This window comes from Delphinapterus leucas, chromosome X (genome assembly GCF_059928025.1).
Source record: "Delphinapterus leucas isolate spDelLeu-1000000601 "Yukka" chromosome X, BTC_Dleu_Yukka2, whole genome shotgun sequence".
NCBI lineage: Eukaryota > Metazoa > Chordata > Mammalia > Artiodactyla > Monodontidae > Delphinapterus > Delphinapterus leucas.
This window is the reverse complement of record NC_143150.1, coordinates 116,881,536-116,896,594: the sequence shown is the minus strand read 5'-3', so window position 1 is coordinate 116,896,594 and position 15,059 is coordinate 116,881,536. Positions and strand designations below refer to the sequence as shown.

Sequence of the window (15,059 nt, the reverse complement as noted above, 5' to 3'; positions counted from 1 at the left end):
TTCTTCCTAAAGCGGCTGTTCTCCCAGCTTCTGAGGGCAACTGGTGCAGCTGGGGGTTAACTGCTTTGTGCTGCCATGTGGCTTGTTTTCCACCAGGAGGCAGCACTGCCCCATCAGTGCCTGGTTTCACTGCAGTGTTCCACAAATGCAAATTCAGGCTTCAATGAAGTCTTTTTTTTTTTTTTGTATTTTCTTTTGTTTTGTTGGAAAAGGGAAGGACGTTGGGAAATAATTAGGGTGGTTCTTGTAACTGTGCAAATGTTCTAGGGTAGCAGGAACACCAGTCCCACTTGGACCTCTTCTGGGACCTGGCCTTGGGCGGAGGGGGTGGGATTGCAGCTCCCGCACTCGGCCTGTACCTGGGCCACGCACTCCTGCAGGTTGGAAACCAGCTGGTTCTGCTCCCCGCAGAGGATTCTGTAGAGGATGGCACGGCGCTCGCTGTCCTTGCGCAGCAGGAAGAGGCCCGGGTCGCTGTCCTCCAGGGACGAGGCTGCGCTCCGGTCCTCTGAGGCCGAGCTCTCATCAGGAACACTGCGGACAAACGCAGGCGACAATCCCCGCCTCCCAGGGACACCGTGGGGGAGGGGCTAAGAGGTGGCTCCGCCGCAGCCCCACCCTCAGGAAGATGCACCAGTGTTAGGGGCGAGGGGAAAGACGGAGAAAGGAGGGGGGGGAAGGAGGGGGTAAGAGGGAGAGAATAAGGGGTGACAGGGGAGGAGGAGAAAACAGGAGGGAAGAGGAAGCGACGAGGGGGAGGGGAAGAAGAGGAGAGGGGGAGGGGAAGGGACAGAGAGTGACCTCACTGCCCTCCTCTCTCTCACTGTCAGTGGCCGCCCCGGCTGCCCTGCTGATCGTGCAGAAAGGAAGCGAAAGCCCTTCGCGACCATCTGGTTTACACCTGGGAGGGACTCTGTCCCCCGAGTGGGGGGTGGCCGTACCTGAGCAGGTGTCTGAGCCGGTGCGTGGGCGTCTGGGACTTCTGGAAGAACACGTCGGGCTGGGCATCGGAGTCTGGGGAGACCGAGCCATGCTCGCTGCTGCTGCTGCCGCCCATCAGCTCCCCCGCCAGGGGCAGGGGCAGCGTGGCGCGCCTGGGACCCTCTGTGCGGGGCAGCCGGGGATGGGGACGGTGAGCCCCAGGCAGCCCCTTGGGCCACGTGACGCACCCAGGGGCCTAAGCCCGCGCTGCTCTAACTGGGGGTTCAAGCAATCACCCAGGGATCCTGAGGAGATGGAGGTTCTGCTTCAGCAGGTCTGGGATGGGCCCGAGACTCTGCATTTCTAACCAGCCCTTCGGACATGCTGAGACAGCGAGTCGCTCTCTGGGTGCAAGATGCTGAGGCACCCTGTCCCAGCTCCCGACCCCATCCACACCGGGACCACTCCTATATCACTGCCCGGTAGGACCTACTGCCCCAGAAGGTGTTGCTTGCTTCGGTGGCCTGCAGGACAGACACCCTTTAACCAAGGTCGGGAGCAGCACAGGGTGACAGGCCAGGCTCCAAAAATGAAGCGCCAGGCTCTGCACCCGGGGAAGACACAAAACCCCAGCCAGGGTACCTCCCACCTCCCTCCCTGGCACAATCCCAAAGGAAAGGCTTTAACGGAGCATTGGGTATGTGAGGGTTCATCGCTGTCACCTATGGGGCTCCCTGTGTCTCTGCGTCCCACACCTAATGCACCAGCCCCACCGCTCTTCACAAACACGGGCACCATGTGGGAAGCTCAGCACTCGGGAGAGCCGTCACCCCTGCCATCCCAGCAGGCCTCACCTGCCGGCTTGAAAGCAATTCGGTTCTTCTTGCCCTTGTTCACCTGCCTTAAGAAACCCTCTTGGAGCAGTCCAGCAGCGGTGACACGTTTGTGGGGGTCAGGCTCAAAACAGGATAAAACGGAGGCTCTAGCTTCCGCTGAAAGGGTTTCTGGAATCTCAGGGTGAATCTTAAACATGCCCACCTGCAATGAAGGCAGAGGTGACCGATGAGACAGTGTGGTCGCGGGCAAATCCAGGTGTACATACCTTCCACACAAAGCTCCTGTATCTGCCATCCTAGGAGGGGCTGATGGTGGATTCCAACAATGGCCTCAATGACTGGTATCCATGTCCTAGCCCCGGCTGGCCTCTGGGGACTGACTTTGCTTTGCCCAGTAGATTGTGGGGGAAGTGATACTGGTGGGGGGTTCAGAGCCTAGGCCTTAAGAGGCCTTGGGGCTTCTGCTCTAGTCCTCTTGGAGCTGAGATCACTACGCAGGGAGGACGCCCAGGATGAAGGGCCACATGTGAGAGGCCCTCTGAGAGCATCGCGCCCTGGCCTCTCAGTCTCTACGCCTTCACAGCCCAAATCTCCAACCTCCAGCTGTAAACCACAGGCAGAGCAAACCTGGAGGCTGGTAACTCAGGGCCCACGCCCTCATCCCCACGGGGTGCAACTGGCTGAGGGAGGCGGCGCTGCCCTTTCCTGTTCAGGCTCCTGCTGCAATTTCTGCTTCAGCTCCACTGCTGGCCAGCTCATCATCGTCCTGCCGCAGGCTCTCTGTCCCTGCGCCCTGTGGGGGAGCAGGAGTTCGGTCTGAGTCGTCACATCTCACTGTGACACGGGAATGCTTCCACGAGTCCCGCTCATCCATCCTGCGTGACCGTTCCCATCAGGGACGGCTCTCCATTCATCTGAGGAGTTGTCATCTTTAAAGTTCACGGTCTTCTCCTCATCGTCTCCAAGCCCACCCAATGAGCCAGGAGTGGAAGCCATTCTGTCCTCCAGATGCACCCCATTCCCGGCTCCTCGGTGACCATGGGGCTGGCGCGGCCTCCCCTGCCCGCTCAGTGAGACCGGGGTGCTGCCGAGAGCAAACCGCCAGCCTCCGACTTCACAGCCTGAAGTCCCTGCACCAGGGGCGCACCAACCGCTTCTCACACGCTGCTCCTCATGGGCAGGATGGAGAGTTTGGCATTGAGGGGAGGGGGAAATGGGGCATTACTATCCACTGGGCACAGATGGCACTGAAACAGATGAATAATTTCTAGCGATCTGCTGTACAGTGCTGGACCTTGAGTCAACAATACTGTTAACAGGGTAAATCTCACGTTGTGTTCTTACCACAATAACACAACATTTTCAAAAAACGAGTTTTGGATTTTGAGAACACTAAACACTGGATAGAATTCAACCCACAAGATCTGAAATGCAGGGCACATTCCAGCTGGCACCCCTCGCCTGAGGGGTGGGGATCTAAGGGCACTAGGGGGGTCCAGAGACAAAAACTCAGGACAAGAACTCAGAGAGGAAGGGAGTAGCTTCTCCCCCGGCTCTCAAGAAGAAAAGTGCAAACATGGGCACTACGGTTTTCTTTTGTTTTTTTTTTAAAATAAATTTATTTATTTTTGGCTGTGTTGGGTCTTCGTTGCTGCGCGTGGCTTTCTGTAGTTGCAGCGAGTGGGGGCTACTCTTCGTTGTGGTGCGCGGGCTTCTCACTGCAGTGGCTTCTCTTGTTGCAGAGCACGGGTTCTAGGCACGCGGGCCTCAGTAGTTGTGGTTCGTGGGCTCTAGAGCACAGGCTCAGTAGTTGTGGCACGTGGGCTTCAGTAGTTGTGGCACGTGGGCTCTAGAGTGGTTGTGGCGCACGGGCTTAGCTGCTCCGCGGCATGTGGGATCCTCCCGGACCAGGACTCGAACCCATGTCCCTTGCATTGGCAGGCAGATTCTTAACCACTGCGCCACCAGGGAAGCCCACCAGCTGCTATTTATTCCGAGGCCTGTAACTGAAGCTGCAGGAAGATCTTTGCCAGCCCCAGGTGGCTCCATCCTGGACAGACATGGAAAGGCTGGAAGGTCACTGCTGCCTGCCGGCCGCGGTGTTCAGGGTCTTGTTGGGATTGCAGGTGCCAGGAGACACTCGTCAACTTGAGATCTTGGCTTTAGGGCTATCTCACAGCTGCTGGGAGGGTGGGAAGCTCAGAGAACCTTCTGCAGGGGCTGGGCTGAGGAGTGCACCAAGGCATCAGAGCACAGGGCGTTCAGAACCCGCTGAGCAGGCTGCACCCAGCTCATGGGCAGAGCCCTGCACTCGGGCCTTTGAGTTCCTTCTGCCGAAGAGACTGAGCCAGAGGGCCTGGCAAGGATGCAGGCGGGGAGGCTGAGGGGCTGACAGGCCTGGGAGGCCACCAGGCTTGGTAGAGAAGCAGGAAGAAAGGCCTCTGGAATCACGTTCCATCAGGCTGCTTCCAGGTACTGTGACCTTGTCATCCGTAAGCAGTGGCCACTTAGCCTTCTGGGACCCTGCTCTCTTCCTTCTTATCTTTGGGGCAAACAAAAGTGCTCCGCGGAAGGTCAGTGCTGGTAACAACCTCTGAAGGCTACAGCTGCTCTTCAACTTCTCCAAGCGTCCACGGAGCCAGAAGCCGCAGACCTGACCTTGGATACACTGGCTGTCCTCGCATCAGCTTCCCTTGGGCTCGCAAGCAAGCATGTCCCTTCCCAAGGGAGCGCGTCCAGTGTAAAGCCCCACCCATAGGGCCAGTCAGTACCATGTGGGCCTCAACACACGGGTCACCCTTCCTGTCAGCTCTGGGAAGGCTTTTAGAAGGACAAAGGAGACAGCATCTGATACCCAAAGTTCCTCTTCTCCAAATCTAGACAGAAACCTGTCCTCCAAAGACACTCACCCAACGCGGCCCTTGAGCCTTACCCAGTGTAAGAGCACGTACAGATTAACTAAGAAGCTTAACTCCCTCAGTTGGAAAGAAAGAAAGAGATACCCCCCACCTTTCTTAGAGCATTCACTTTAGAAAACCTGTCATTCTAAGTTCTGTGTCTCTCTTCGAGATATATGTAAACCTTTTTAAAAGCCAAATAAGCCTCTTGCCAGAAATATCTTTCTCAAGGACCTGGGAGCCATCTCTTTGGGATGCCACCACCGAGGAAGGTAGCGCTCCGATTTCCGGGTTTCTGTGGGAAAGCAGGAGCCTAACTTCAGTGGAGCCTTTTGCTCCAGAACTACGTCCCGTCCTAAAGGTTTGAGAAGTTGATCTTTCCTTTGGGTAAAGCCAATTAGCTAACACAAGTGGTCACCCTAGTTGTCAGGGGAACCTCGGGTGAACTCCTGTGACCAGTGGTGCTGTCTAGTCCTTGCACCTGAGGACTAGTCAGCATTTCTCTTCAGAACACGGATGTAAAGGGTTGCATCTGCTTGGCTAGAGGAAAGGCTGAGTTCCGCTTTCCAGTCTTTTAGCGCTCCTCTCTTGTGCCTGTGACGCACATCACATTCTGATTTTATGCTTATTCAAAAATAAAAGAAAACAAAGCAACCTGTATGCTTTCTCTTCCACCTTTGTGGAGAGGTTTCTGGATTGGGAGATTTTTGATTTGAATTATCTGTCTCCAACACCAGCAACCTAAATCATCCAACATGTCTTACTTTGAACATGGCTGCCTGCGGTTCACCGAGCTCATGGGACGGAGGCCTGCTGGTGGCCATCTCAATGACGGTGCAGCCCAGGGCCCAGATATCAGCGGGGGCACCGTACCCACGAGGTCCTCGATCAATAATCTCGGGCGCCATGTACTGCAGAGTGCCTACTGGGAAAAAATACAACAAAGATGGTGGGTACCATATTGTTTAAAAACTAAGTGGACCATTAGTAAACGAGTGTGTGAACTTTAACTCTCGTATTAATGACACACGGGGGCCGGTCTCATGCGTAAATGATGTCACTGCATCTCTTCTTTGACCAGACACATGCAACATGCCTTTCTTTAACACTAGTCAACGTTGACAGAGGATCACTCAGCCCCTCGAAGGATAAATGGGCCCAATCTAATTCAATCAACACATATTAGTGCATGGCAGATACAGGAGGACCAGAATGTAAGAAATGTGGTGCTTGACCTTTAGACACTGCCCAGTGGAGGACACGTGGTGACGAGGAGGGTGGCGACAAGGAGGGTGGTGACGAGGAGGGTGGCGACAAGGAGGGTGGTGACGAGGGTGGCGGCAGTGGTGATGGTGAATGTAGGAAGTGCTCTAACAGGTATACACAGAAGGCGCTGAGAACATGGATGGAAAAGTGCTTGATTCTGCCTGGTTTGAGTCAGGGGAAGCTCTAGCTGTGTCAATTTGGGTCTCTGAGAAATAATACCAAGTCAGAATTAGACATACAAGAGATTTACTGGGAGAAGGGGTATGACAGATAAAGGGGGAGGGAGCAGGCTGGGCAGGGGGAGCTGTCAGACTGCAGTGCAGGTCAGGAGCAGGAAGGAAGCGTCTTGATGGCAGAGCACCTCTGAGACAGCTTTGACCAGGCCGCCGGGGAGGCCCTGACCCAAAGCTGCCCACTGGAAGAGCGCCACACTGGTTCTAGTACCCCCACCACGCTCGGTCATTGGCCAGGAGCAGGCAGGGCAAAGCATGACCTTGCCATGAACACAGTGGCCAATCCAAACGGGTGGTGGCTGGGCTGCCAGTGAAGTAGACTCCTGCCATGAGGCTCGAAGAGGTGGACAAAGGAACAGGAGAACTTCTGGGCAAGGTGAAGAGCTCGAGCCAAAGCCCGTGGGTGTGAAGTATAGAGTGGACCCAGGAGCGCTGTGTGTTCTGAAGGCTCTGGCTTTGGACTTTCTCCTGTGGATCACGAGCCACCAGGGGCTGCCACAGGGAAGGTGGTGATCAGGGAGGGGAAGAGGTTGTTGGAGAGATGGGGCGGGGAGGTCAATCAAGGGCGCTAAGAGTAAAATCTTTGGTTTCCCTTGAAACTAATCCTGAGGCAAGAGGCAAGAGGCAAGAGGCAAGAGGCAAGAGGCAAGAGGCAAGAGGCAAGAGGCAAGAGGCAAGAGGCAAGAGGCAAGGGGAATGTGGAAGCAACAACAGCAGATGCTATGTGCTGGCAAAGAGGTTTATAATAAACAGCGAACTCAGAAATTATATTGGCCGTGGTGTGAATAGAGAACACTGATGCACAGAGAAATTCCAGTCTCTGCCTCAAGATCACAAAACTAAAGTAGGTTTCCTGAGTCTTGATCAATGAAAATAAAGGGCTCATTGGTTAAAATAAGCTTGGAGATGCTACCTACTACATCCTTCTCCTCTTGAACATCCAACGTCTTACCAGCTTGTTTCTTTCCCATGAGCATTTTAAAGGCTCTAGGACAGCTCCGACCAATAGGATGTTCTGCAATAATGGAAATGTTCTATCCTGTGCAGTTCAGTATGGTAGCCACTAGCCACGTAGGACTGCTGGGCTCTTGAAATGTGGCTGGTGACACTGAAGAAATGAATTTAAATTAAAAAAATTTTAAAATTTTATTTCATTCTTCCTAATTTAAAGTTAAATATACATTAGGTTGTATCAGTGAGTGCAAGAAATCAGCAGGGCAAAAATGATGGCTTTGGTCTCCCGAGCTGAAAGCCTGGTGGGCAAGTGTTCAGTTGGCTGCAGGGTTGGGCGAGATGGAGGCTCGTAGCACTTGTTGCAGTGTCAGGAAATCTCAGAGCCCCAGGAAGGGAACTTTCAGTGACACCACACTCCTACTCCTACCAGGCTCCTACTACAGTGAACAACAGAGAGAGAGGCCTTGGCAGGGAATGTGCCTTCTAACTAACCCATAATTCATTAACTTAGGAAAGACGTAACACTGTGCTGTTTATTAAGCTGTTATCTCTCAGCTCTGCTATGCTGGGTCTGGGACTGAGCAAACCACATTTCTGCCTTGTCTGCTGCTCCCTGGTGGGTTGGGAGGGGGTGGGGGAAGAGAGCATGCCTGTGCACAAGCGACAGGAAGGAGAGGTTGGTTAGCAAGCGTCACTTTGGACCCTCAGGTGGTTCCAGTAGCAGCACTTGGCTCATTACCAGCTTTTTTGTCCCCCCCATACTTCCAGAACCAGCCTCATCTTGCCCCCTCAGAGTTACGTGCTCCAGCCCAGTGGCATCCCCCACTGAAAGGTTTGAATCCCACCCTCCCCTTTGTTCCCTCAGGCCCTAGGGATGTAGGCTGCTTTCTGATAACTCAGTCCCAGGAAACAGTTCTTTCAACTAAATTCTCTCTGTAAAAATAACTGGGGTGATTTCAATTTTCCTGCCTGGATCCTGACTAATATAATCTCTAAAAGTTAATTCTTAAAAGAGCAAGAAAATAAACTTAGAAAGTTATGCAGCAGTAGAAAATAGCACTAAACCAAATTGCAATGGCTTACTGACCCTGACTGAATAACTGTCCTTAGTACAACTGTTTCACAATTGGAGGATTAGTCTGCTTAATGCTAAATTTGGAGATTTTCTTTATATGGAACCATAGTGAACATCACTCTTTCTAAAGGTAGGGACTTAGCAATGACATCCGTATTAGTTATTTACTGCTATATAATAAATTACCCCAAAGAAAAATGGAGCTGGAGGAATCAGGCTCCCTGACTTGAGACGATACTACAAAGCTACAGTAATCAAGACAGTATGGTACTGGCACAAAAACAGAAACACAGGTCAAGGGACAGGATAGAAAGCCCAGAGATAAACCCACGCACCTATGGTCAACTAATCTATGACAAAGGAGGCGAGGATATACAATGGAGAAAAGACAGTCTCTTCAATAAGTGGTGCTGGGAAAACTGGACAGCTACATGTAAAAGAATGAAATTAGAACACTCCCTAACACCATCCACAAAAATAAACTCAAAACGTATTAAAGACTTAAATGTAAGGTCAGACACAATAAAACTCTTAGAGGAAAACATAGGCAGAACACTCTTTGACATAAATCGCAACAAGATCTTTTTTGACCCATATCGTAGTGAATATAAAAACAAAAATAAACAAATGGGGTCTAACTAAACTTAAAAGCTTTTGCACAGCAACGGAAACCATAAACAAAACAAAAAGACAACCCTCAGAATGGGAGAAAATATTTGCAAATGAAGCGACCAACAAGGGATTAATCTCCAAAATATACAAACAGCTCATGCAGCTCAATATCAAAAAAACAAACAACCCAATCAAAAAATGGGCAGAAGATCTAAATTGACATTTCTCCAAAGAAGACATACAGATGGCCAACAAACACATGAAAAGATGCTCAACATCACTAATCATTAGAGAAATGCAAATCAAAACTACAATGAGGTATCACCTCACAGCGGTCAGAATGGCCATCATCAAGAAGTCTACAAACAATAAATGCTGGAGAGGGTGTGGAGAAAAGGGAACCCTTTTGCACTGTTGGTAGGAATGTACATTGGTATAGCCACTATAGAGAACAGTATGGAGGTTCCTTAAAAAACTAAAAATAGAACTACCATACGACCCAGCAATCCCACTACTGGGCATATACCCAGAGAAAACCATAATTCGAAAAGATACATGCACCCCAATGTTCACTGCAGCACTATTTACAATAGCCAGGACATGGAAGCAACCTAAATGTCCATCAACAGAGGAATGGATAAAGAATATTTGGTACATATATACAATGGAATATTACTCAGCCATAAAAAAGAACAAAATAATGCCATTTGCAGCAACATGGATGGACGTAGAGATTGTCATACTGAGTGAAGTTAAGTCAGACAGAGAAAGACAAATATCATATGATATTGCTTATATGCAGAGTTTAAAATAAGGGTCCAAATGAACCAAAACAGAAGTAGAGTCACAGATGTAGAAAACAAACTTATGGTTGCCAGGGGGTAAGGGGGAGAGGAATAAATTGGGCGACTGGGATCGACATATACACACTACTATATATAAAATAGATAACTAATAAGGACCTACTGTACAGCACAGGGAACTCTACTCAGTACTCTGTAATGGCCTACATGGGAAAAGAATCTAAAAAAAGAGTGGATATATGTATAACTGATTCACTTTGCTGTACAGGTGGAACTAACACAACATTGTAAATAAACTATAGTCCACTAAAAAAAACAGTAACTTATTGCATGCTAGGAAAAAAATTAATAAATTACCCCAAACGTTAGCAGTTTAAAACAACAGTTATGATCTCACACAGTTTCTAATGATTGGAATGTAGGGCTGGTTATGTAACAGCTGGGCCGGGTAGATCTGGCCCAGGGTCTTTCATTAGACTGCAGCCAAGGTGTTGGCTGGGGCTGCAGTCATCTGAAGGCTAGACTGGGGCTGGAGGATTCACTTCCAAGCTCACAGGGGGGTTGGGAGGAGCCTTTGTTTTCTCACCACATGGGATCCTCCATAAGGCTGCTTAAAATACGGCTTCCCCCAGAGTGTGTAATCCAAGAGAAAGCAAGAGGAAAGCCACACTGCCTTTTCTCACCTAGCCTCCAGGTTACACACCACCACTCTGTCCTAATCTACTCATTAGAAGCAAGTCACTAAGTCCGGGCAGTGTTCAACGGGAAGGGAATACAAACAAGGCTGTGAATACCAGGAGGTGAGGATCACTGGGGGCCATCTTGAAGGCTTCTGGCCACAACATGTGACTTTCAATTGGCACTCAATGGCTTACAAAGCAGCTCCATGTAGCACTGTCCATCTGACTCTCACAACTCCATAAGCACGGGCAGAAGAGGTATGACGTACTGTTGTTCCCATTTTACATATGGGGAAACCGAGGCTCAGAGAAGCTAGGGAATTCGTTCAAGCTAAAGCCCAGGTCTTCTGTCTTCAAAGTTGGAGCTACACACCATGACATCCCTGATCTAAGTAATGGATCCAGGAGAAGCACAACTGAAGAAAAAGCTGCCTGATTAAGAGCAGCTGATGCAAGAATTTCCAAAGCCATAAGGTGACTTCTTTCCATATAACTTTCTTTCTGTATTAGGCCCAGGGCAGTAATAGCAAACTGGGTGCTCCATTTTATTTACTACTGTATTCACAGGGAAACCATCCAGTCACAACAAGCAGCCAACGATGAGAGACAGATCCCCACAACTATTTCCAAGAGTCAAGGGGCCATCCCGGGGCAGCGTGCATGTGGTGGGTGTACATCAGCTGTACCAAAGACTGGCTTCTGTGGGGAAAACCAAGTGAAGATGCCATGGGGGTGGGGGAGCAAATGAATGGAGAGATCCTGGAAATGTTGCTCGCCTTAAATCTGGCTCTCTTAGGGGTTTCCTATGGTCCCTCAGGTATCTACACGGGTGCAGTAGTGCAGAGTTCAGGACAAGGTGATCAGGAGACCCACAGGCATCAACCCAGTCCCCTTGGGACATGAAATCCATTGGGGGCTCCTGGACAACGGCCCAAGAAGGATTTTCAAATTATCAGCAAAGAAAAGACATGACACGGGACAATAATTTAGGAGTTTTGACTGAGGGGCCAAGATATGATCTGGATACCAAGACAAGGGGTGAGAGAGGGACCACAGACGCATGTTTCTATGGCGGTCTCAGATAACTGGTTACACAAGCCATGGGCCCCCAGCCCAGGGGCCTCCCACCCAGATCAAGGGTTAAAAGGGGTGAGAGAGCAGAGCCTGCACTGGGAGGTGTACCCTCTCTCATTACAGGTGTTGGGGAGGAGCTGTCCCCAGAAGGGTGTGGGCCCATGGCGACTCAAGCAACTCAACATCCACCCAGGATAAGTGCACTTGAAAGGAGGCCACACATGTTTGCACCTTCTACAGTCCCCTTGAGACAGTGTTAGAGCCCAAAGTTTCCAAATTTAATATTAATAAAGTAGCAAAAAGAGAAGTAAGGTGCAGCTTTCCATGCCCCCGGGGTCACCCCAGTTGCCCTGCCCAAGGGATGGGTCTGGAGGGAGGGGCCACCACTTCCTCCCAACCCAGAGCCTGTGAGGGCTCCTCACTGGGCCCACTCAGAGCTCCATATGTATGTGTCCCCTGCAAAGAAGCTGCAAAGAGGACTGGTTCCCATGGGAGCAAAAGCAGCTGACAGCAGCAGAGTGGGGACCATATGGTCTGGGAATATCACCGCACCCTCTTGACAGCGGGTAAAAAAGGGACACCAGATGCAAAACCCGTTGTAGAAATATTGCTTTAGGCTCTTTTTCGTTTTTTGGGTTTTTCTGGCCATGCGGCTTGCGGGATCTTAGTTCTCCAACCAGGGATTGATCCCGGGCCCTTGGCAGTGAAAGTGCAGAGTCCTAACCACTGGACCACCAGAGAGTTCCCTGCTTTAGGGTCAGTCTGCCTGCCTGTCTGTCTATCTATCTATTTATTTATTTTTGTCTGGGTGGGGTCTTTGTTGCTGCGTGCGGGCTTTCTCTAGTTGCGGCGAGAGGGGAATACTCTTCGTTGAGGTGTGCGGGCTTCTCACTGCGGTGGCTTCTCTTGGTGCAGAGCACGGGCTCCAGGTGCGCGGGCTTCAGTAGTTGTGGCACGCAGGCTCAGTAGTTGTGGCTCACGGGCTCTAGAGCGCGGGCTCAGTAGTTGTGGCGCACGGGCTTAGTTGCTCTGCGGCATGTGAGATCTTCCCAGACCAGGGCTCGAACCCGTGTCCCCTGCATTGGCAGGCGGATTCTTAACCACTACGCCACAGGGTCTTTTTTAAAGGGAATCCTGCCCAAAGACAGCCTTCCAGGCCTGGTTCCCTCAGTAGAAAAAGATGGAGGGGTAGTTATAATGTGCAGGGTAAGAGACCAGGGTGAGGAAGCAAGGCGGAGTCAGCCAAAGGAGAGGCCCCTGTCCCGGACATGGGAGTTATATTCAGAGGGGTCCGGCTGCAAAGAGTTAATAGCAACCATCAGCCAGACCCAGAGCACAGGAAGCCAGCTTAGAACAGTGCTAGTCAAGTGACAACTTCCTGCCCCTCTCCTCTCCTGTCCACATCTGGTGAGTAGGGAAAGAGGTGAGGGAGGGAGCAAAGACCGACACCCCGACCAGTGCGGACGGGGAGAGGAGTCCACCCTTTAAATAAGGACGAGCGTGTGGATGAGTACAGGCAGAGCCCGGAGATACTGCAGGTTCGGTTCTAGACCACCACAATAAAGCGAACGTGGCAATAAAATGAGTCAGGAGTTTTCCGGTTTCCTAGTGCATGTAAGTTATGTTCACACTATACTATGGTCTATTAAGTGTGCAGTAGCATTATACCTAAAAAACAACATACAGACCTAAATTAAATAATACTTTATTTCTAGGGACTTCCCTGGTGGCGCAGTGGGTAAGACTCTGTGCTCCCAGTGCAGGGGGCCTGGGTTCGATCCCTAGTCAGGGAACTAGATCCCACGTGCATGCCGCAACTAAGAATTCACATGCCACAACTAAGGAGTCTGCGCGCCACAACGAAGGAGCAGGCAAGCCACAACTGAGCTGATGAGCTGCAACTAAGGAGCTCGTGAGCCGCAATGAGGGAGCCCGCCTGCCACAACTAAGAGCCGGTACAACTAAATAAATAATACTTTATTGCTAAAAAGATGCTCACCATCATCTAACAACGCAGGATTGCCACAAACCAATTTGTAAAAAAAAAAAAAAAAAAAATGCAGTATCTGCAAAGCGCAACAAAGCAAAGCGCAATTAAACAAGGCACGCCTGTATAACTGCCGGAACCCTTTCAATGACTGGATTCAGACTTCGTTTGCTTCTCAAAGTGCCATTAAGACTTTCTCTTTGTTTCTCCAAAGACGACACACAGATTGCCAACAAACACATGAAAAGATGCTCAACATCACTAATCATTAGAGAAATGCAAATCAAAACTACAATGAGGTATCACCTCACACCGGTCAGAATGGCCATCATCGAAAAGTCTACAAACAATAAATGCTGGAGAAGGTGTGGAGAAAAGGGAACCCTTTTCACTGTTGGTAGGAATGTAAATTGATACAGCCACTATGGAGAACAGTATGGAGTTTCCTTATGAAACTAAAAATAGAACTACCATATGACCCAGCAATCCCACTACTAGGCATATACCCAGAGAAAACCATAATTCAAAAAGACACATGCACCCCAATGTTCATTGCAGCACTATTTACAATAGCCAGGTCATGGAAGCAACCTAAATGTCCACTGACCGAGGAAGGGATAAAGAAGATGCGGTACATATATACAGTGGAATATTACTCAGCCAGAAGAAGGAACAAGACTGCCATTTGCAGAGACATGCATGCAGCTAGAGACTGTCAAACAGAGTGAGGTAAGTCAGACAGAGAAAAACAAATACCGTATATTAACGCATATATGAGGAATCTGAAAAAATTGGTATAGACGATCTTATTTACAAAGCAGAAATAGAGACACAGACATAGAGAACGAACGTAATGATACCAAGGGGGAAAGGGGCGGGGTGGGATGAATTGGGAGATTGGGATTGACATATATACACTATTGGATACTATGTATAAAATAGATAACTAATGAGAACCTACTGTATAGCACAGGGAACTCTATTCATTTCTCTGTGGTGACCTAAATGAGAAGGAAATCCGAAAAAGTGGGGATATATGTATATATATAGCTGATTCACTTTGCTGTACAGTACGAATGAATGCAACATTGTAAAGCAATTATAATCCAATAAAAATTTTAAAAAAAGAAATAGGGATTGATAAAATTTTTAAAAAATGCTCTTTGTTATCTAAGTGTGGCTGGAAGAGTCACGGGAAAGGACCATTGCCCTGAGCAGGCGTGGGAGACAAAAATAAAAATAAAAATTACACCTTTTGAGTCCGACAGGCTCAACATGTTAGTTACGCACATAAACTCGATTCTCTCAAAGGCTCCTGCCAGCTCGAATGACCAGTGACTTCTAAATGCAAATTGGTATTTAGTTCACTAATGCAGACTTCAGTTGCACTTGCTATGAGCCAGGTACTGGTTAAAGCACTTCATCAATATTAACTCATTTAGGGCTTCCCTGGTGGCGCAGTGGTTGAGAGTCCGCCTGCCGATGCAGGGGACATCCCGGTTCGTGCCCCGGTCCGGGAAGATCCCACGTGCCGCGGAGCGGCTGGGCCCGTGAGCCATGGCCGCTGAGCCTGCGCGTACGGAGCCTGCTCCGCAACGGAAGAGGCCACAGCAGTGAGAGGCCCACGTACCGCAAAAAAAAAAAAAAAAAAAAAAAAAATATATATATATATATATATATATATGTATATATATATATATATATAAACTCATTTAATCCAC

General features: G+C 49.8%; 1 protein-coding gene across 1 annotated transcript in view; it reads right to left on the bottom strand.

Moving 5' to 3' along the window:
• The window catches only part of MAP3K15 (mitogen-activated protein kinase kinase kinase 15), a 148,650-nt gene that overhangs the window by 6,741 nt on the left and 126,850 nt on the right, over positions 1 to 15,059 (bottom strand). The window contains 4 exon segments of the mRNA XM_089904724.1: positions 360 to 534; positions 942 to 1,104; positions 1,776 to 1,959; positions 5,419 to 5,576. Of these exon segments, the coding sequence (XP_089760850.1) occupies positions 360 to 534; positions 942 to 1,104; positions 1,776 to 1,959; positions 5,419 to 5,576 (680 nt within the window).